The 23,685-nt window shown below is 32.8% G+C and overlaps 3 protein-coding genes across 3 annotated transcripts; all 3 read left to right on the top strand.

Annotated features, from left to right (window-relative positions):
* Window positions 1–3,639: 3,639 nt before the first annotated feature.
* LOC129901392 (uncharacterized) lies at window positions 3,640–4,259 on the top strand. Its single transcript, XM_055976542.1, has 2 exons — window positions 3,640–3,982; window positions 4,116–4,259. Exons 1-2 carry the CDS (start codon window positions 3,736–3,738, stop codon window positions 4,139–4,141), a joined length of 273 nt encoding a protein of 90 aa, XP_055832517.1. The 5' UTR covers window positions 3,640–3,735; the 3' UTR covers window positions 4,142–4,259.
* A 10,619-nt stretch (window positions 4,260–14,878) lies between these two features.
* LOC129898594 (uncharacterized) lies at window positions 14,879–15,885 on the top strand. The gene is made up of 2 exons (XM_055973184.1): window positions 14,879–15,112; window positions 15,776–15,885. The coding sequence occupies exons 1-2, from the start codon at window positions 14,899–14,901 to the stop codon at window positions 15,799–15,801; spliced, it is 240 nt and encodes a 79-aa protein (XP_055829159.1). The 5' UTR covers window positions 14,879–14,898; the 3' UTR covers window positions 15,802–15,885.
* Window positions 15,886–17,826: 1,941 nt separating this feature from the next.
* LOC129899470 (uncharacterized) lies at window positions 17,827–20,031 on the top strand. Its single transcript, XM_055974454.1, has one exon. It carries the CDS (start codon window positions 17,849–17,851, stop codon window positions 19,814–19,816), a length of 1,968 nt encoding a protein of 655 aa, XP_055830429.1. The 5' UTR covers window positions 17,827–17,848; the 3' UTR covers window positions 19,817–20,031.
* Window positions 20,032–23,685: the final 3,654 nt, after the last annotated feature.

Genomic DNA, 23,685 nt, shown 5'->3' with positions numbered 1-23,685 from the left:
GATAGGTATATATAATTAGGAAAAAAGTCCAAGTTGCCCCTCTTCAAAAATCTGAAAAATTGGGCAAAAGTCTTGCTGGCGCTATAGTGGCGCGTCGCGCCACTGCAGCGCCAAGCCAAAATAGGCCTAAAACCCTGCACATCTAATAGTGGCGCGTCGCGCCAAGGATAAAACTACTGAGGCTGTTTTCTGGCGCTATAGTGGCGCGTCGCGCCACTGGGGCGCCAAGCCTATATTCCGCCCAGGCCTGAATATTCCTGCAGTGCTAGTTCGTAGTAAAATGGCCATAACTTTTGACTTCGAACTCCAAAAATTGCAATCTTGGTGGAGTTGGAAAGAAGACTCAAAGACCTTTAATTTGGTAGGTTGTGGGCCACCCAGTTCTTTATATAATAGGAGATATGGTCGTTTGAAGTTGACCCTTAAACTAACTCGTCCGAAAACTTAATCAATTGGAGTTCTTTGGACTCGACTTGGTGTTAGAGATCCCTTATGACCCCTAAACACATATAACACACTTCAAATACTTAGGAATTAATCCTAACTCATGTGTAGAATTACAAGTCCTCCAGTTCGAGTCTACCCACACGTGAAGAAATGTTCAAATCTTAGCGAAAAATTTTGAGGGGTGTTACAGTGGGGTCCACTTCAGTAGGTGCATCACCTACTCATTCCAAGTAGGTGCGTCACCTACTCATTCCAAGTAGGTGAATCACCTACTTACTCTTTTTCGTAGGTTCGTAATCTAGTCTCACCTTAAGAACCTATGTGATCCTTGTTACTTAAGTTTGACATGTACTTAAGTAGCTTAATTATGTAAAACATTCAAACCGGTAGCTTAAGCAAGTAGGTCAATTATCACGACTCATTATTTGGCCTCCAACTCCTTTCAAATCCTTCCAAACCTATTTTCAACCATCACTACTCACATAGAACTAGTCTATGCAAAATATGGGGCATTACATCCCCCCCTCCTTCGGATCATTTGGTAACGTCATGGATAACATGGATCACATGACAACTTTTAGGGAACCAAACAAATGTTCCCATGTACAAATGTGCGGGTTATAACACCCAGTCATCAGTTGGATACAAAATCAATTATGATGATATGTGTCTTATCATAGGGCCACAACACACACTATTTTAAGAGATAAGAAATATCAAGCTCAATGTCTTTTACATGCTATAATCTCACACAAGGGTCCTCTCAAAGGACCTACAAACAATCAACTTTGTGTCGGAACATGACACCTGATCCAAGTATGTGTCAGAACGTGACACCCGATTCAAATACGTGTCAAAACGTGACAACCGATCCATATATGTGTCGGAATATGACACCCGATCCCAAGATATCACAATCACAAGAACATACAATGTTTACAATATTTATACCACCAAGAAAAAGTTCATCAATATAACAGGCCAGCAAGTGATCATTTCACACATAATCTAGCACGTTTTCTTATTCATATACACACACATATCATGAAGAAATTTAGCAAGTATATAAAACACACACAAGAAACTAGACCATCACCTACCTCAAATTTGAGCTTTTAGAACCTTACAACGCTGTAGCCTTCCTTTTTTGGGTTTGTTCTTCTCGTTCTTGGTCTAAAAACATTAAATACATATCAAGGATCAGTATAATGGCCTGTCTACCAAGAAATATAACACAATTTCATTCCCTAATCCAAACTCATGATCCTAACCTTACCCTAGAGCTATTTTCCACCATAGAATTTCAGTCCAAACCCTCCCCCAATGATTATTAACCATAGTTCTAGTTTTCAAGAATCAAAGTATGAATCTAGAGAGCAAAAACCTTACCTTAAGCGTGGAAATCTGTGGGAAATCAATAAAAATCGCCCTAGGTCGCCTCTTGGATTTTAGAAACTGAACTTGCAGAAAAAGACCGTTTCTGATCTTTTTCACGACTTAAGTCGCGACTATCCCACTCTAGCGGAACAAATCCTGCTCTGGCGGGATAGGCCAAAATAGAGAGCTCGGAGTTTGTGCTTCAAGCTTTTTTTTCACAACAGACCCCCTTCAAGGACGTATTAAAATATACTCCTCACGCAAACTTCGATTTTGAGAGTTTTCTTGGCAGAATGCTATTTTGCGAAGCCATAAATGCTCCGTATCGCCTTGGCTATCAGCCTGTCCAATCAAATTACAATTTTGACTTTCCATTATTCACGTGATCACCCTAGACTTCACTTAACTCAGAATTTGTCCAAGTCTGGCCTAGGCTCAAATTCGCCGAAGTTACTACCCGACGTTTTCTGGCTCGAAATCCTTCCACATTGGCCTATACCTAACGACGGGAGCAGATTGTTACAGGAAAGCAAGTGCGGATTTAAATTTCTTCTAAAATTCTCGCAATGCCTGATCAATTTGATGCCATAAATTCATCTTCACACAAATTTCTCACTAATTCGTTGTAGGAAAACCTTTGTTTCTAGTAGTGAAGTTAGCATCGAGGTATATTTTAATATAAAGGGAGTGATAACTTAGGTAGGTAAAGAGAATAATGGATAATTGAGTTATGAAACTCGTAAAAAATAATAGTTTAAGTGTGTTTTTGACTATGAACTCCATAAAAAATTATTGAGACAAAAATAATAGAAACAACAAATAATACGATAATCAAAATCGGAAGAAATACCAAGAGGTAGGGGTGTGCATTCGATTTTTTCAATTTGATTTGTATTATTCGGTTTTGATTTTTCGATTTTTCTTTTTGAAAAAGTGTAACCCAATCTGATTGGTTTGGTTTGGTTTTCTCTTTCGATTTGACTTTTTTCTATTTGATTATTCGGTCATGTCAATAATTAATAGCATAATTAAAATTATATTGCAAGTTGAAAAATATATATACAAGAAGAAGTAATAATATTGTCTATCTTAAATATATACTTTCTAATACATATCACAAGTAAAACTTGAAACACAATACTTAAAAAGTAAATTCTTAATCCAAATCCAAATCAATAAACTAATCCAAATTAAAATTCAATTCAATTTGATCTGATTTTTTGATTTTATCCAAATAGTGCACACCACTGCCAAAAGGTGTTCACGACATTTTCTTCTAAAGACTTTTTTTTTTGTTTTGATGTTTGGGTTCTTGGGATGTTCTGTATATATATACCATGGTACGTTAATTTATAAACTTTTATTATTATTAATTCATAGTTGTGTAGGACATTAAAATTTATATTATTAGTAATATTTTCAGAACTTCATTTAACTTCTAAATTTTATATTTTGATTTTTTTCGTAAAATTTAAAGATCTATAAGATTTGCACATCACATCTCAAGAACATATGCTTATTCCTCGTCTTATCTAATATAAAACGCTCCGACTCATGCTTTCGCCTTCTAAAAACACCGATATATCGACATGTTTTAATTTACGCCCAACTTATAAGTTATTAACTATTTAAAAATATGTTGAACGGTTCTCACGACTCCAATTTCTTTAATTAATAAAAACAAACACAACGTCACAACCAGAAATATCCTACAAAATTGGATATCCACCAAATTAATTTGAGGCATATATTCTCAAAATGAAATGCTATAAATAGGAGAATTAATAGCATAAAAAAATTGTCCCCCCCAAAAAAAAGAAACACAAGCAACAAGCACTAATTTTACAACAAAAAATAAAAAAATTCAAGCGTTAAGCAAAACACATACATTAAAAAAACAAAAAACAAAAAATGGAGGCATCAAAGAAGCTTGTTGCAGTGTTTCTCGTTTGCATCATAGTTATTTCTTCATCTGTACAAATCTCCATGGCTGACGGAGAAAGTAACACGGAAAAATTCAAAACAGCATTTAACACTGCTGCAGTTGAGTACACAGCTTGTTACAATCTCTGCCAGAAGGAATGTTCCGATGCAGGATTTGGATACACTCATTGTGAGATGAAGTGCGACGAAGATTGCACAGCTAAATTGCTCAAAGGTAGTCTTTTTCTGTCTTGCTTGATTGACAAAATAATTCTTCTTCTTCTTTTTTTGCAAATTTAACGTATAATATATAATAACATGTTGGATTACGATTTTCTAACACGTTATTATGTTCTATTTTTTTGCAGAGAAAATTCAAAACATGAAGAATTGAAGCCTTGGAAATGGACCAAAGGATGCAAATGTAAGGGGGGAAAGAGAATAAAAACAGTGGTTTTAAAAAAAATTAATATTTCTACTAATTTATTAATTAATTACCACTGTATTTGTAATTTTTAAGATTTAATAAAATCGTTTCTTTCTCTAATTACTGTTGTTTCTCTAAAGTCAATTGCAGTTAATTTCATTTATTTTTTAATTTTATTTTATGTCTTCTTAATTATCTTGACATATATTGCTTTGATATACATAATGTTGCTATGTTTTTTGAAATATTTAAAAAGTATCGTTATAAAGAGTAATAAGGAGGCTAAAATCACTACATCAGGTAATTTTCTCTTCATATTAAAGGGTACAATGGAAACAACAACCAACTTTACTCTTAAAATGATAATCATTTTGGGACACTATTTTTGAGCTAAAACAATAACAAGTCACGCAATCTCACAAATGGGGTATGAAAAGAATATAATGTATATAAACTTTACCTCAATTTTTGTGGGGTAGAAAGTTTGCTTCTAATAGACTGTTAGGGGTCGTTTGGTTGGAAATAACTTATCTTGGAATAAGTTATTCCACCATGTATATGAGATAACTTATCTCATCACTAAAATATAAATGGTGGGATAAATAATCTTAGGACTGTCTAATACCTCAAATCAAACGCAAGATAAATAATCATACATTTTATCCCTTGAATTATTATATCTTATACCTCATACCAAACGAATCCTTAAAGCGACTATTAATTTGAGACAAAAGGAGTATAGTATATAAAATTCACACTTCCTTATATATAAAATATATACAAGGAAAATGGTGTTGATCGAGGAGTTCCAAGACATTTAATTATTTTACCCATATATATACAATTATAATGTATTATAGAGTTCTATAAAAACTTTATTGCATATATAGATGATGTACTAGTTGAAAAAACGAAGGATCCGTTGGAGAGTACACTTTATTTAAGTGTACTTGTTATAATGTTAATATTTTTGGGTGATGTAGTAGGAATACATTATACACTGACAATTAATTTTAAAATAAATAAATTAGTGGCGACCCTTATTGCCACAAAAAAGTAGGCTTCGGTGGTGACCTTATTTGCCACATTAACTAGTAAAACTTTAGGAAAAATTATCTAAATACACATCTTATTTTATCATAATCTCTAAAATTTCATATCATTTTAAAAAAAATTCAAAATCCCTCTCGGATATATCACTCCACTCTCGCTGATATATTCCTATCCCCCTCTCGGATACATTTCTTTCCTATGTATCCGGATATCCTATCCCCTTTGTGATACATCTCTATCCCCTCTTTGATACATCTCTCCCCTTTCAGATACATCCCTCTCCTATGTATCCGGAAGTCCAATTATATATCCAAAATCCCTAAATTTTAAGATTTTTTTATAACTTGGAAAAGAGTAGGGAGATAATGTAATTAACTCTTAACACTATGAGATTTATGTAAATTACATAAAATTTTATGCGGCATATGACACAAATTTTGAAGGCAATGAGGGTGCACGTGCACCCGATAACTTCTAATTTTTTTTTGTATAGATTGTCTAACATAGGATGATATATTTAGCTATGCACTCTCATAATAAGAACTCATTTGGGTGCACTAGTTGAAATTGTCACTATATATCTCACATCACTACGAGTTTGAGCTCAGACAAGAGGCTGTTTTTCCCCTTTAAAATAGTGGTGCCCCCTCTATCTTCAAAACTTAGATTCGCCTCTGCAACTATGCAGTACCTCTTAATACATGAAGTGTGAAGTCCAAGTTTAAAACATTTCTCTATATACAGAGAAGGAAACAAAATGACATACAACCTAGTTATTTAATTTTAAAATAGTCTTAATATTTTTGAAAGTATAGTTATTTACTATATATCCTAGTCAAATCATAATTTATAATAATTCCTAATTTTTAGTAAACTAAGTCTTCATTACCAACCAAAAAAAGAAGCAAAAAAAAAGAAAACACAAGCACAACCAGAAATTTCCTACAAAATTGGTTATCAACCACTTAAATTTGAGGTGGTATTTTATAATAGCATTAAACACAAAGCAACAAACACATAAAAAAATAGAAACATAACAAAAAAAATGGAGGCATCAAAGAAGCTTGTTGCAGTATTTCTCATTTGCATTATTATGATTTCTTCATCTATACACGTCTCCATAGCTAATGAAGAAAGTAAAGCAGAAAATTTTAAAAAAACATTTGAAAATGTAGAAAATGAATATAAAGATTGCTATAATTGTTGGGGAGGAAGCACCACAACTAAAGTTTGATATGACAATTAATATGAAAATAAATTGGTCACGAGAATTTTACGTTGAAACCCCTCTAACTGATAGAGGGGAAAAACCACGGGGTAGAAGGATCTCACTATTAAAATATGGAGTACACAGCTCTCAAATACAAGGAGAAAACAATAATTAACACTTCTCTCTTGTAAAAGGAACAACTACTAAAAAGGACACTCAAGACTACAATATTTATCTTGGTGTATAACTCTCTTTGTATTCTTACTCTCTCTTTCTGGGATGATTTAAATGAGGGCAATAGGTCCTCTATTTATAGGAAACTAGAAACGCGTAAAATCAGCGTATTGAACCTCCCTTTTTGACTACGCGTTCAAAATGCGTTTTGTTCCTTTTTTGACTACGCGTTCAAAACGCGTTTTGTTGACTACGCGTTCAAAACGCGTTTTGACTATCTTGCATTCTCCCACTTGAAGATTTTGTTACACCCCAGATTTGTTTTTGTCTTACTATGGCTATAGATGGCTTAATCGTGAGCTGAGGTGGAGCCCACTTAATGGATTTTTATAAAAAGGACATATGATAATTTATATGGATAATGTATGTGAAGTTAAACACAACTCAAGGAGGACCCTTGAGCCAAATCCAAGTGTGAGCCCTCCAAAAAGATGTTTTTAAGTTATGTTTTTGGGCAATCTGACTTGGGGAGACCATAACGCCATCATGGCTCAGGAATTTGGGAAACCTTATAAAATAAAAGTTGTAGATAATTGGATTATCTTTCCAACCATAGGTTGGGGTAATTTATTCGATATCGATATCAAGAGATATGACTGTTTTACTGAACAAAGGTGCTGGCTGCGAATTTTAATTCCGAATTTTAAAAATGGCTCGACCAGTTTTCAAATTTCTACTGATATAGAAATATTAATCGAGATTAGGGATTAATTAACCATGGTTGAATTATTAAGTGGGAATTTGAGATTAATTGAGATGAATTAAATTAAATAGTGGGATGAAAAGTAGTCCCACTGCCACATGGCCAATTTTAATTGGCCCATGCTTTAGTAGGGGACATCTAGTCACCTTGGGCAGCACACATGGTCTTCATTTTGACCAAAATAGCAGCCAAAAACGTATCCCAACTCCAGAATATTCAAGAAAGAGAGAGAAGCCCTCATCTTCTCCAAATTTCCTAAGCCTTTAAGAAAGAAAGAATAGAGAGAAGTAACTAGAGAGAGAGAGGCGCACAAGCTTGAGAGTGAGGAAGAAATTGAGGGATTAAGTGTGGTGATTATTCAAGGTTATGGAAGCAAGGATGGATCCATTAGAGAAGCAAGAAAAAACATTTTTGACCAAGCCCTCAAGTTTTCAAGCAAATTATGTCATAAAAGCCTAAGGTAAGATTTCATCTCCTTTTTTGTTTTTCCCTCATCTTGAAGGTAATTGAAGCTTGTGTGAGTTGATAAATGAGTGATGAATGTATAAAATTATGGGTGTTGATGTTGAGGCATGGTAGGAGACGTTTGGGGCTGCTTGGTGTAGAAAAGAATGAATTAATTTTGCTTAGTATTGGATTGTTATTGTTATGGATTTTGTGATGAGAATGAAGGAATTAAATGGTTAAGGTTGAGGTTGAATTTGTTATGGGTTGTTGTAGAACTTGTGGTGATATTAACATGACTTTCTTGCATATGAATGAATGATGTTGTGGTTGTGTGTGGCTGCTGCAATAGGTCACGAAAATTGTTGAAAAATAGTATGAAATAAGGTGTAAAAATTATAGGTGGTTTGCTTGGCTTGTGGTAGGTGTTCATGAGGTTTTTGAGCATCTTTATGTTGGTAGTTAAGGGCTATTTTGATAGGTTGTTATTGTTATTGTTGAGATTGGAGGATTAATGGTAATGAAGGTCATATGTTGCACTATATGTTGGTTGGGCTTTTTTAGGATTGTTTCAATAAAATGTTAACACTATGAATTATTAAAGATAATCGGAAGATGTAGTAGTTGTATGTGGATTGGAATTGTTGTTGAGTGTTATGAATGTGGGCTGACTTAACTTACCAATAAGGTTATAATAAAGATATTAACTTGTATTAAATGAACTTGGAAGCAAGAAAATCCCATGATTAGTGTTGGTATTAAAATGGACAGATTTGGAGTATTTTTGAATATCGTCTTGGCTTGTCTTGACATGGCATTTGAAGGTGTGATTATTGATGTTGCTTGGGGATTTTATGACTGATTTGAAAGTGGAAAAAAAGTGAGCAATATAAGGGAGTTGCTGCCCAGAATTTTGTGTTTTGCAAACCCGTTTTTTGGATGGGACTGCTGTTAGTAAATTTAGCATAACTCCTTGTGTAATGCTCCGTTTTGGTTGATTAAAGATGTTTTGAAAAGCTATTTGATAGACCTAAAACTTTCATTTAGACTCTAAAACCCAGTTTTACTTTTATATACTCGAAAAAGGGTGATGAAGTTAAGGGGAGGTGCTTTCCAGTTTTTTTTTGTTTGAAATAATCTACTAACGATAAAAAACGTTTTATGCCTTTCCATATCTTAACCATAACGCTTAACGTATTAATATAGGTATGAGGCAGCATATACATGTTGTGTGCGGATAAACACTAAAGGTATGTAAAGCTAACCTTTCTTTCTTTTGGCATGATTTATATGAAACAAACGGACGAAGGTATAAATTCCAAAGAAGCTCCTATTCTTAGAGACACTAGGATGGCTAATGTTCGTAAATTCCTAGAAATTATATCTTTATATTTTGATACATGAGTTTGATTCCAGCCATCCTATTTTGGTATAATTCATCTTTTGATATAATTCATGCTTTGGTATAATTCATAATGGCAACCTAAGGTTACTTGAAATAACTATTGTCTTGATTTTTAAATGATAGTTATTTCAATTATTCAATTGATCCTCATATTATGTTTCGGAATATGGAAAATAATTTCTGAAAGACTGTTTTGACATAAACCATCGTGACATCTGAAAAAAGTGTACTATGAATATAGGTCAGTTTCTTTTATATGACTTGTCATCAGGATTAAGCTATTGAGTCTCTATAAATGTTTTATATTTTAAATTGCATTTAGTTTCTCACTACTCTACTCGTGCATACTGTAACCATTCTTTCACTGAGCCTGGGCCAGGATATGTTATCAAGCGTACTTCTCTGCATTTTTCGCCGTGCCCCGACGTAAGGGGGCAGGTATGACATGTACATGGGTTGTGGTGTATGTTATGCCACAGAGTTATGATGTGCCATGTACACATATGCTTATGATATGGTATGATATGATTTGATATGATTTGATATGGCCATCTGATATGATATGATCTATTACGGAGATATTTCCTACTCTGGTGTTATGATGTGCTGTGGCGCCAATGCCGGGAGGGCGACCACGTTTTGTTCACCGAGTCCCATGACATGGGGCCGTATATGGCATATGTCTTTGCATATATGATTTGTGATTATGATATGCATTTTGAAATTTTGAACATTTATTTCGTTTTCTGCACCTACTATTCAGATTATGGTTTTACTTATTACAGTTCATGCTTTACATATTTAGTACATTTTTCGTACTGACCCCCTTTCTTCGGGGGCTGCATTACATGCCCGCAGGTACCGAAGTTCGATTTGATGATCTGCCTGTTTAGGACATTTGTTGCATCGTTGACAGTGCTCCCTTGTTCGGAGCTTGTATTTTGGTACTGACTTTATCTCTGTATATTTGGATATTTTGGTCAGGGGTACGACGGGGCCTTGTCCCGTCATATGACTATGTTATCATCTGTAGAGGTCTGTAGAGAAATTATGTTGTGGGTTTTGTATATATGTTTTAGGTTTTGTGTGTTTTGCGACAACCTATTGATCCTCGTGCGCTATATCTATTTTTGTGATCTATTTGGAGATCCCTTCTGATCATTAACTATGTTACTCAGATAATGTACTAATTTGGGCTAAGGGTACGTTTGGGTGCTCAATTCGGGCACCAGTCACGGCCTACGGGGTTGGGTCGTGACAGATTTAATTGAGAATTAATTAAGTCTTCACACCATTCTTTCTACCCAGTTACTGTAATGTTACGTTTCTGCTAGGCCAATAGAAGATCGATTCCATATAAACTTGTTACTGTTGATCGACTTCGTAAACATATCTGTCAGGTTGTCATTGGTGTGAATTTTCTGAATATCCACACTGCCTTCTTCCACCTTCTCACGAACAAAGTGATACTGAACTCGTATGTGTTTTGTCCTTGAATGAAATGTCAGATTCTTTGCAAGATGCAAAGCGCTCTGCCTGTCACAAAACAGAGCAACCTTCTCTTGTTTGTGCCTGAGCTCCTCCAGTAACATCTGCATCCATATTGCCTCTTTGCTAGCTTGTGTAGCTGCTACATATTCTGCTTCCGTCGTAGATGTAGCCACGATAGATGTAGTTTTGAAACCCAGCTTACAGCTCCTCCAGCAAGAATAAACACATAACCTGTGGTGGACTTACTTTTATCAAGATCATCTGCATAATCTGAATCAACATAACCTTTAACAGTAAAGTCTGATCCTCCATAACACATTGCAACATCTGAGGTACCCTTGATGTATCTTAGGATCCTCTTAACAGTATTCCAATGTTCTCTACCAGGATTAGCCATGTATCGACTGATCACTCCCACTGCTTGTTCAATGTCAGATCTTGTACATACCATGGCGAATATTAAACTTCCCACTGCTGATGCATACGGTACTCGAGACATCTCCATCCCCTCTTCTTCATTGCTAGGACTCATACTTGAGGATAACTTGAAATTAATAGGAAGTGGAGTAGAAATTGACTTACAGTCTTGCATCTTGAAGCGTCTCAAGATTTTCTTCAAGTAGTTCTTTTGAGAAAGACAAATCTTCCTATTATATGATAATACAAAATTAAAGGATTTTTACACAATATTTTATATCGCGAGTTATTTACATATATGCATGTAATTTTACTGAATTTAAGTTATATACACCAAAAACTTAGAGTTTAGCCTATTGTAATATAACAATGATTATCATACATGTTATTAATATGTTATTATCTTCTATTTTTGCAGAAAGAATCGAGAAAATGAAAAATTAATTTGAAGACTTGGAGATGGACCAAAGGATGCAAAAACATTCATTTAATTAGTATATCAAATATAGGGAAAGAAGAATAAAAGTAGTTTTTCATTTGTGACATTGTACTTGGTAATTTTTTTTGGTGATATTCTAATAAAATATACTGAAAAAGGCCAAAATTACCCCTCAACTTTGAAAAATAGTTTATTTATGCCCTTCGTTCTACTTTAGGGCCAATTATACCCCTACCGTTATACTTTGGGCCAAATATGCCCTTGAGTATAACAGAATGCCACGTGTCAGTTTCTCAGTGGTCAACTCATTTCTCCTTTTAAATATGTTTTTTTAATTTTTTTTAAACCTGTTTTTAAAACCATTTTTTTAAAATATTTTTTTTTAAAAAAATCTATTTCGTTTTTTATCTATTTTTAAATCTGCTTTTTAATTTATTTTTTTAAAATCTGTTTTTATGTATTTTTTACAATATGTTTATTTTATTTTATTTTAAATTTGTTTTTAAAATAAATTTGCATTCACAGATTTAAAAAATATATATTTAAAAAGCAGATTTAAAAATAGATTAAAAATGGATTTAAAAAACATATAAAACAGATTTTAAAAACAAATTTAAAATAAAAATTTTTAAATCTGTTTTTTATGTAGTTTTTACAATATGTTTATTTTATTTTATTTTAAATTTGTTTTTAAAATAAATTTGCATTCACAGATTTTAAAAATAATAATTTAAAAAGCAGATTTAAAAATAGATTAAAAAATGGATTTAAAAAACATATAAAAAACAGATTTTAAAAACAAATTTAAAATAGAATAAAAAAAACTGATTTTAAAAAATAGATAAAAAAAACAGATTTAATCTCAAGGGCATATTTGGCCCAAAGTATAACGGTAGGGGTATAATTGGCCTTAAAGTAGAACGAAGGGCATAAATAAACTATTTTTCAAAGTTCAGGGATAATTTTGGCCCTTTTCCGTAAAATATATAAATTAGCAAAAATTAAAGATTCATTTTGTTTCGATCCGCCCCATGTCTCAAAACTTACGCCTTACGACCTTGTGAACTATCCTATTAAAATGCCCAATTTGACGCCTTCGCCTTTTAAAACATTGCTATCGACATGGACAAGGATCGTCAATAAGAGAAGCAAGGAGTTTTGAAACAATTGATTTTTTTTTTCTTTTCAAATGTCTTTGCATGTGTATACACAATTTCGATATATTATATATGGAGTGTTGAAAAATTTATAGCATTGAGTTTTTGGTAGTGAAAAGTTCCTATGTCATTTTGGTAAAGAATAGTTAGTAGCATCAATGATGATCGATCTTACTTGCCACAAAACCTAGAAGTGACACTTATTTTATCGACTTAATCAACAAGAGGAGATTAACAATTCATTGCATAAAAAATAATATATCGAGAGAAATAATCTCACAAATTTACTCAGAATAAAAAGTTCACACAAGTGATAACGTATCACTTGTGTCTCACAAATTTTCCCTTTAAACAAAATTCTCAAAGCCTCAAGGACTATATTGTGAATGGCTGAATGCTATCAAATTAAAAAGAATGAACCTCTATATATTTGTAAAATCATAAACTTTTTTCTACGAGAGAAATGACTAGCTAAATATGAAGATTTTTTGTTTTTCTTTTAGAAAAAAAAAAACTCAATTATAATTTAAAAAAAATCAAAACAAACACCAACACGAAACTCACTTAATCACCAAAATACACCAATATAAGCACACTACTATAGATAATATTTTAATAATGATTGATAGTACTAAAATGTGAAACAAATAATGATTCAATATATGCATTTTTAGGTCAAACATCATCATCTTTCTCTTAGACTCTTGTTCATTCTTTATAATCATTACAAACTAATCTCAACAAATCATGAGCGCCTCACTTTGATTTATACCAATAATTAGTCCTATAACTAGCAACTCAAATCATCAAATATATATATATATATATATATATATATATATATATATATATTATTGTTGATATTACAAGATTACAAATTACAATTAAAAAATAAATGAAGAAAATAAATTCACTTTCTTAGCTGAGGCGCGGATATCTCGCTTTCTTTAAGGAGATTAAAGCCCACTGCAGCAAATCTTGTCACCGGTCCAGCCAGTGGCAAAACAAGAATTTTTAATAAGGGGTTCAAAATCTGAAAAAGTAGACACACGAACTAGCCGAAGGGGGTTCGACATCTACTATTTATACATAAATTTTTTTTTAACAGATATGTTTACGAAGCCGATCAACAGTAATAAGTTCATATGGTGTCGATCTTCTATTGGCCTAGCAGAAACACAATATTACAGTAATTGGGTAGAAAGGATGGTGTGAAGACTTAATTGATTCTCAATTAAATCTTTAAGTGAGAGAATGCAAGAAGTCAAGAAAGGTTGCAGAACAGAAAGTCAAAAAGGGGAGGAAAAAGCAGCAGCAAAATGCCTACAGAAAAATCAACGCGTACAAAACTTAATGCATTTTGACAGGAAAAAATTGACAGGAAAAAACGCGTACAAAAATTAACGCGTTTTCATCCTCCTATAAATAGAGGGCTAGTGCCCTCATTTAGAGCATCCCAGAAAGAGAGAGTAAGAATATAAAGAGAGTTATACACCAAGATAAATATTGTAGTCTTGAGTGTCCTTTTTAGTAGTTGTTCCTTTTACAAGAGAGAAGTGTTAATTATTGTTTTCTCCTTGTATTTGAGAGCAGTGTACTCCATATTTTAAATAGTGAGATCCTTCTACCCCGTGGTTTTTCCCCTCTATCAGTTAGAGGGGTTTCCACGTAAAATTCTCGTGTCCAATTTATTTTCATTTTTATTGTCATATCAAACTTTTGTTGTGGTGCTTCCTCCCCCAACATAATTAACACGCCCTAACTTCAACTTTTAGATGAGCAAGGGAACAAAGTTGCATACGATATTTTTAATTAATTAAGAAATAATTTTATGTTCTTAAAAACCACTTGATCTTCACAAAATAGGAATAAAATCCCATGCTCATCATCCTTTTCAGATCCCATTTATAAATTACACTGATATACTACTATTTTTCTTGAAAGCCTAATGTTTTATGATGTATATCTTCCTCCTTAAAAAATATATATTTCTTATTACCCACCACAAATAAATAAATAAAAATATAACCAGAATTTTCCTACAAAAATGTATATCCACTACTTTAATTTGAGGTATTTAAATGTCCAAAAACACTTATATATAGGAGATTCAATAGCATAACCAAAAAGAAACACAAAAAGCAACAAATTATTAAAAAAAAATAATTAAAATGGAGGCATCAAAAAAGCTTGTTGCAGTGTTTCTTGTTTGTATTATTGTTATTTCTTCATCTGTACAAGTCTCCATGGCTAATGAAGAAAAATTTGAAGCTGCTTCAACTGACTACATAGGTTGTTACAATGAATGTCAAAAGGAATGTTCTGGTGGATACACTCATTGTGAGATGAAATGTGATGAAGATTGCACAGCTAAATTGCTCAAAGGTATACAATGTACCTAGCGAGTTAAATGAGTTAGAATCGGCTGACCCTTTAAACTAAAGGGCCTATAAAATAACAACATAAAATCAGCCCTAAGAGGGCTACGGGTTGGGATGGGTTGACCGTTCAATCAAAAGATGAATAACATTAACCTTTTAGAAAGGCTATCGAACATTGATGAACACAATATCAATATGTCAAAAATTCACATGTCAATAAGTTGCACACACTTTAGTGTAATACTTACAAAACAACATAATAGACAAAAATACAACAGTCAACATTTATAGAATTCATTAGAACAAAATATATAAAAGAAAAAGAGGTCAAAGATTTATAGTTATAATAACTTCAATTTTCTAGTTGCTGAAGATTTTGCAAAACTTAACACTACTTAAATTATATAGAATAAATATTTTTAAAATTCACGACTCACGAGCTGACCTTTGAGACTCGCGGGTTGAGCCTATGAGGCTGGTGTGCCAAATGATGTTTGGTTAAAAAGTCTCGTTTCTAAATAGACTGAAAATTCTTAGCCCAACCCCACTTAATTTAAGAGTTTGATTGGACCGATCTCTCGGGCCAAGTCCATTTTGACGGCCCTAAATTGTTGGATTGTGATTTTCTAACACGTTATTATTTTTTTTTTTTTTTTTTTTTTTGCAGATAGAATCCAGAAATTGAAGAATTGAAGCCTTGAAAATATAGTGGGGGGAAAAGAATAAAACGGTGGTTTTTAAAATTTTATTTCTACTAATTAATTTATTAATTTCTTAAACCACTGTGTTTGTAATTTTTAAAGATCCAATAAAATCGTTTCGTTCTCTAATTACTGTTGTTTCTTTCAAGTTAATTGCAACTAATTTTTTTTTTTGTGTCGTCTTAATCTTCATAAAATCTTAGTTAATTGAATTTTATGAAGATTAAAAAGACACAAAAAATAAAGAAAAGAAATTAATTGTGTGGTAAGTACTCTTTCATTTTTAATTAGATGTAGAATCGTCTTTGATATTGAATACTTATCTTTTAAAGTGAAACTTTCCAACACAAATTCAAGTTAATCAGGCCTTAAAAAGAATATCAAATACTGAATAAAAAAACTATATATTGTAAATATTAATATATATTAATGGACAGGTGTAGCACAATTTGAGTCATTTTTTATACTTTGGTCCAATAAATAAAATGAAGGGGGAAATTTAATCCAATAAATGAAAAAAATAGATATTTTAAAATCATTTCTAATACATTAAACGTTATTTTTGAGCATTTTTCTAATTTTAAATATGAAATATTGAATAGTTCATTTAGACCATTTGTGTCTTCTCAGCATCTTATTCCATTCACACTTAATATTTACATAAGGTCCTATCATATCAAGTTAAGTAGTGCTAAAATTAAAAAAATAAATAGATATGCTTGAATTATTATGGAAAAATTAATCAAATATTTTTCGATTATCTAAAATATGTATATAATATATATTATATATATAATTAAAATATATTAATAATGTATACTTCGATTCAGTTGATAAACTAGATGGACGAAATGTACATTTATGAACAAAGGTCCCATCAACTTTACTCAAAGGTAGAATTGCCATTGTGGACTTTTTTTTTTTTGGAGTAGCAGCCAAAGACTAAACAAAGCTAAATATCAGAGTAGTTTGGGAGAAGGAAAAAGAGGAATCATTTTCCTTTCCCATTGGAGTCAAAACCAATGTTTTAAAAAATGTTTTCGGAGCGAGTTTTGGAGCGGAGTATAGTTAAAATTAACGGTGGAGCTAGTTTGAGGTTAGGTTGATAACAAATTATAATATTTATACATAATTAATATAAGTATTTTTTTATATATATATAATAGATGTTGAACACTCTTGATAAAAATTCTATCTATGCCAAATGTGAAGCATAAGCTTTGTAAGTCTAGGCATTTGACGAGTTTTTGTTTTGAAGCGCAAGTGTAAAAAAAATTAATTATCCTCATTAAAATTAGATTGCTAATAAAATTCTTAAATTAATACCAAAAGAAACAAAATTCAACTTGCTATTAAATTTAAAGAAGTTAAAAAAATTAAAAGTTAAAATATTTTTTATTTTTAATCCTAATTTTTATATTTTTCCTCTTCGATTTCAAGGGGTAAAAGAAAAACATGATCAAAGTACAAAATATAAAACAGAAACCACATCATTCTTCATCACTTGCTCTGATTTGATGCTTTTAATGGTAGGTTCCTTCTTCATTTTTTGTTAAATATTACCCTATTTATTTTAATTTATTTGTCTTATTTTTTTTAGTCCAATTAAAAAGATTGTCGTTTTTTTTAAACAATTTTTTGATTTCAATTTTAAAATTAGAAGATTAAAAAAATATTTGATACATTCTACGATATCTCTAATATAAAAATCACAAAATTTAAAAATCTAATTTATTTTTTAAAATTTTATGTCAAATCAAAATCAAACTAATAAATTTAACGAAAGGCTTATGCGCACCGCCTTGAGGCTTACTCTTCACCCCCCGTATAAAATAAAACACAAGTCAAAACAAAAGACCAAACGTCATGCCTAACGTGAACACTGCCCCAGCCCCCACTTATCTTAAACCCAATGTCACATTCAGTAAAGATTTATGATACACGTACGTATAGGATGTACATATTGCTGCTGAAACTTCTCTATAAATTACCATTTCCCTGTTAGCTCTGCATAACCACACATAAACAAAAATATTATTATGGATTCACAATCACCAAATGGTTCAATTATCTTCTCTACTGTTGGTAGAACCAATTACGGTTTCGATATCTTCTCTCTTAAATCTCCATTATCTTTCATCAATTCTCCAATGAAGGAGCATTGTCTCACAGACGGTGCGTCCGTCAATTTCAATGGTCAATTCGAAGACGAAGACCAGACACTGGTCTTCGTCTCTGAGAGATCAGGTGCTCCTCGCATTTACTTGAGACGCTCCTCAGGAATCAAACTAATTCCTGCTTCCGTTAATAGCTTATTTCTCGACCGTCCGATTATTCGGAATAAACGCATTTATTACATCTCATCTCATCAGCATGCTGAACAAATTTTCAAGAGCTCCTCCGCTCTTTACTACATTACTATCGGGGATGACAATGAGATAACAACACGATTGACTCCGGAAGGATGCGTTGATTATAGTCCCTCGATTTCGAAGTCCGGACACCTAATTGCTGTTGCATCTTATGGAAATCGTCGTTGGCCTAACGACGAATTCCATGATCTGACTACTGATATTGTTGTTTTCCCTGAATCTAAACCCGACATGAGAACGATTGTGTGTCGACACGGTGGCTGGCCAACTTGGTCCGGTGATTCAACGATTTATTTTCACAGACAAGCTGATGATGGTTGGTGGAGCATTTTCAAAATCGATTTGCCTGAGAATTTCAATAATTTGGTTGATGAAAATAATGGTTCGATTCGAATCACTCCACCTGGTGTGCATTGCTTTACTCCTGCAGCAGCAGTGTTAGGCAGGTCAAAATCAATTATTGCTATAGCAACCCGAAGACCCGGAAAGAGCTATCGCCACATCGAGATATTCGATGTGGAGTCTCAGAAGTTCTTTCCGGTGACGGAATTGATTAATCCTACTACTCACCATTACAATCCGTTCTTCTCTCCTGAATCGACTTTCCTCGGTTATCACAGATACCGAGGCGAATCATGTTCAGGAGAAACAACAATTCCTTACTTGGACCCTGTAATTTCTCCTGAAAAAGGACTGAAAATGGTGAGGCTTAACGGATTCTTCCCTGCCTCATCTCCTTCGGGTGAATTCATCGCATTCAATCCGGGATTCAAAGGACTCGAAATCGTCAAATCAGATGGTTCGAAAAAATGGACATTGATCAAAGATCGTACATCTTTCTGCAATTCATGGTCTCCTACGGAACGTGACGTGATTTTTACATCAATCGGACCTATATTTGAATCCGTAAGAGCAACTGTCCAAATCGCGCGCGTTTCATTCAATTCATCAAACCTTAATGACGATGAAATTCCAGTAGAAATAAAAGTTCTCACAGGGGAAGAGACTGGTAATAACGCATTTCCTTCTTGCTCGCCGGATGGGAAGCATTTGGTATTCCGTTCAGGTCGTTCGGGGCATAAGAATTTGTATATCATCGATGCACTCAAAGGAGAAATGGAAGGAGAAGAAATTCGTCAGTTAACGAAAGGGCCATGGATTGATACGATGCCAAATTGGTCACCTGATGGAAAAGTAATTGCGTTTTCTTCCAACAGGCATAATCCAGATAACCCTAATTGTTTTAGTATCTATATTATTCATCCGGACGGATCAGGTCTACGGAGGATCCACGTAGCAGGGCCAGAAGGATCAGAGGAAGTCGATAAAGAGAGATTAAATCATGTATGCTTTAGTAAGGATTGTGAGTGGCTCTTGTTTACGGGCAATATGAACGGAGTGACAGCAGAACCGGTGTCGTTGCCAAACCAGTTCCAGCCGTATGGTGACTTGTATTTGGTGAGGTTGGATGGGAGTGGATTGCGAAGATTGACGTGGAACGGATATGAAAATGGAACTCCGGCATGGCATCCCTCGGATATGCTTATGAAGACTGCAGGGGAAACAGAACGGAGTGTATTAGTAGGAGATAAGCTAAAGGGTGAATTTGACGATGTATTGTGGCTGAATTGTTGACAACAATAACGTATTCAGAATCCCACGTGGAGAGGATAGTATGTTCGTATGTTTTGTTGCTAGCTAGTGAGTGAGTTCAGTTATCATGTTGGCTTGTTTGTATTGGGGAATAAACATTATGGATAAAATCAATGTTGGCTTAAATTAAAAATAAAAAGAAAATTGAATCAGTGTGAAAAGTTAAAATTGCAGTGTTTTCAATTGGAAAATTTAGGAAGCTTTTTGTGTTTTAATGAGAATCTGTTTTCCGTGTTTTCTTAGTGAACTAGTTCGATGGAAAATGAATAAGAAAATCATGTTTTATAACACAATTTTTTTATTGATTCACAATGGAAAAAAACTTTATTTCTAGTACGTAGTGGCATAACAATGTGAAAGACACTGCAATTATAGTACCCTCAATTCGAGGTATGAGACTCGATAAATTGTCTGCAAAAAAAAAAAGAGTTGTCACATCATACATGGCAAAAATTGAACAACTTGTACAACAACAAACACCAACGTACTTCCATGTGCGAGGTTGATGAGGGTTAAGTGTAAGGAGACGAATTATCCCTATTTTGTGTAAGGTAGATAAACTATTTCCGAAACACCTTCGACTTGAGTAATGCACATCAAAGCTTTTAATAACTCAAAAAATGTCTAATTAATTGATTCTTCATACTTCCTTTTATTAGAGTTCCTTATTTAAGAACTTGATGATTTTTTTTTGGATCACGAGTAGTTTAATAAGGATATATGGATTGTTTATTGTGAATAATCTTATCGTAATGATTATATAGTATTGAATTAACGAAAAAAAATTGATTTGTTTTGTTAATTAAAGACATGAGCTTACTAATACATGTCTCGTGGCGGATCCACAATTTTTACTAGGGATTTTAAAAGATCAAAATATAGTGCATGCAATTGAATTTGGAACTTCAAAATGAATTTTGAAATTCCTAAATCACTAAGTCAACTTCTAGTCTTGTGTTCAGAAAATTTAAAATTTATATATATACCTACAAAAATTTTAAAAAAAACTTATATATATATATACATACTAGATAAATTACTCGCGCTTCGCGCGATAATGAACTATCTCATTAAGCATACATATGATTATTAGATAATATCTTTATTTTCAATACGTACACTACATGTCAAGAACATTTATTCCAAAGGCAAAACATTTCTCGAAAATCTTAGTCTATATTTTTTTTTCTTTTTTGTTGTACAAAAGATATGAGTCATAGTGCTATCTTAAGTATAAGAAAAAAGTCTAAAAAAATCTCCACGAAAATATTTGGACAGATTCTAAATTTCAGGAAAGTATAAAAAATATTTAAACATGTAAAGAAGCATATTACATAAAAATGAATTGGTTAATATATCTTTAATGGGAGTATTTACTACTTTGCCTTGGCTGATATGTGCTGCCAAAAATAATAAGCAACTATGTGCTGCCAAAAATAATAAGCAAAAATCATTAAATTTGAAGAAATCCTTTAAATTGATAGGTAGGTACGAAATAAAATTCGTGAGCAAATCACTTGCAAAGAAAAATAAAATCCCAAAAGAATTACAACCTCAAAAGCTCAAAATAAAGAAATTTAAGAGGAATAGTGAAAATTATATACCAATTGACAAAACAAAAAGGAAAACATGAACACATGCTACTAAAGTAGTCATATTCTTACTAATGACTTTAAAGTTTGTCAAAGTGAAAACTTTATAAGATAGAACGTCAAGGAGAATGGATGATACTGAAAAGAGAAAACAAAGGGAACTAAAAATATTCAACGTGTTAGTAAGTCGTTATGATCTCTCCAAGAGCATGTACCCTGAAACAAAAATGATGAAAATAAAGTATAAAAAAGCTCACAGGTTTGAACTTATACTTGAGGCATAAAAAAATTTAGGAAATAAAAGAAGGTAAGAACAATAAAGAATATTATTATATCAACAGCACATTGAAGAGGACAACAACATCAGACGTTAAAGGAGAGACCAAAAAGCTGCTAGCAAATACACTCCCTAGTAAAGTGGAACATCACGTCCACACCAGAACAAAATTAACTCAATTCTAAGGGAGGACCTTCAACTCCTTTCTTATGAACCTCCATCAATCTCTCTTTATAGTATGTCGTATCATCATCAGTAGATACCAAGAAGACAGATGCCCCAAACAAAGGAAGGTACAAACAACAACATTACTGAAGAATTGGAAACAAAAGATGAGACAAAGAAAAGTTACTTTGTAGATAGGTCAGGCATATAAAAACCTTACACCTGTTAATTGCAACATTATGATCTAATTAGAGTCTCATCTCCCAATTCATCGAGATATTGCATCAGAGAGTGATTCTTGCTGACCCAAAACTGCAAAATTGATGAACGGTTGAGATGATTGATACATCCAATAATTGTGGTAAAAACAATCAGTCAAATATGTTATTATTCTACTGCATATAAGAGCAGGTTCCAAAGAGAACAACTGTGAAAAAAAAGGAGCAGACTTTAATCGATTCAAAAGGAACAAGCGTAAGAGTAGATGTACATAGCGTTATGAGTTGTTGACTGGGAATTGAAATCCATTTCCTTTGTTTAGTCTGTCTTCTTTTGGTGTCTTTGAATTTATTCAGATTTGCCGTGTTATAATATCGCGGCTCTTAAAAGAACAAGCGATTCAGTTTTACGGCAATTAAGAAAAGTGCATGACTTTTCATTGTCGCCCATAAATTGGGAAAAAGGCAAAAAAAAATGAGAAAAATATAAATAAGAACTCTCATCTGTGAAGGCGACACGTCGGCGGGTCTAAGATTCTCTTTTATATATATATATATATATATATATATGATAATGTAATTTTTTGTCAAGAAAATTCACTGATATCCTTCTAGATCTGCCCCGATCAGAACCCAACAACTAGGTCTGTATTCCCCGGCCCAAATAAAATTGTTCAAGTTAATAATGCCCCTATTAAAATTTCATCAACACGTACAACTCCTTTATCAATCCTTCTCAGAAGTGATGATTATGCAAAAATTATCTACTTTAAGGACATTTTTTATTTTTAAATACACATATTTTTTTCCAAGTATCTCATACAAACAATAAAGTGGGGTCAAATAATTATTTAACATTAGAGACGAGTAAAATGCCTTTAAATTATCCACGGTTTTGGTTGTATATGCTTTGTAACTTTCTCATGAAAATGCCAAAAGGTGGGCAAGCTTGACATTTAAGCTTGGCATCAAAGTAACTACATAAATAATTAAATACTCAAACTTTAACAATGCATATCTAGACACCCAACTAAACTTCATTACATCAGTTAAACACTCCAACTTACAAAATGATCATCTAGACACTTTCAAAAGTTATATTATGTGCCCCATCAGCGTTGGGTGTCCATGAGACACAAAGAAATTTCCATTACACAATGGGACGCATTGAGATGTCTATATGTATATGTTCAAAATTGAAATGTTTAATTATCAGTTGAAGTTAAGTTAAGATGCCTATATGTGGCGCCACCCATCCTTTACCTAAGTGGAAAGCAAAAGACATCCTTTGCTTGGGAATAAACTCCCTTATCATTAACTTTTGAGCATGTCAACCTTTAAAGTGGAATTATCTCATGAGCTTTACATTAGAGATTCTCTAAGCAAAGATGTGCGGAAGCATATGACCCTCTCATCAAAAAGTTTAAATCGTACTTAAACATATTTTTACTGGCGGATTTGATTATTTTATGTAAGCCAAGCACATGGACTCCCAATAGAAGAATCTTTCTTCATTTCTATGGCATATAAATAAAGAACCCTAAGAAAAGTAATATGTCTACATATTCTCTTTTCTCTTCTCAGAAATAACAACATACA

This window comes from Solanum dulcamara, chromosome 8 (assembly GCF_947179165.1).
Source record: "Solanum dulcamara chromosome 8, daSolDulc1.2, whole genome shotgun sequence".
Classification (NCBI taxonomy): Eukaryota; Viridiplantae; Streptophyta; class Magnoliopsida; order Solanales; family Solanaceae; genus Solanum; species Solanum dulcamara.
This window is presented reverse-complemented; position numbering and strand designations above follow the sequence as displayed.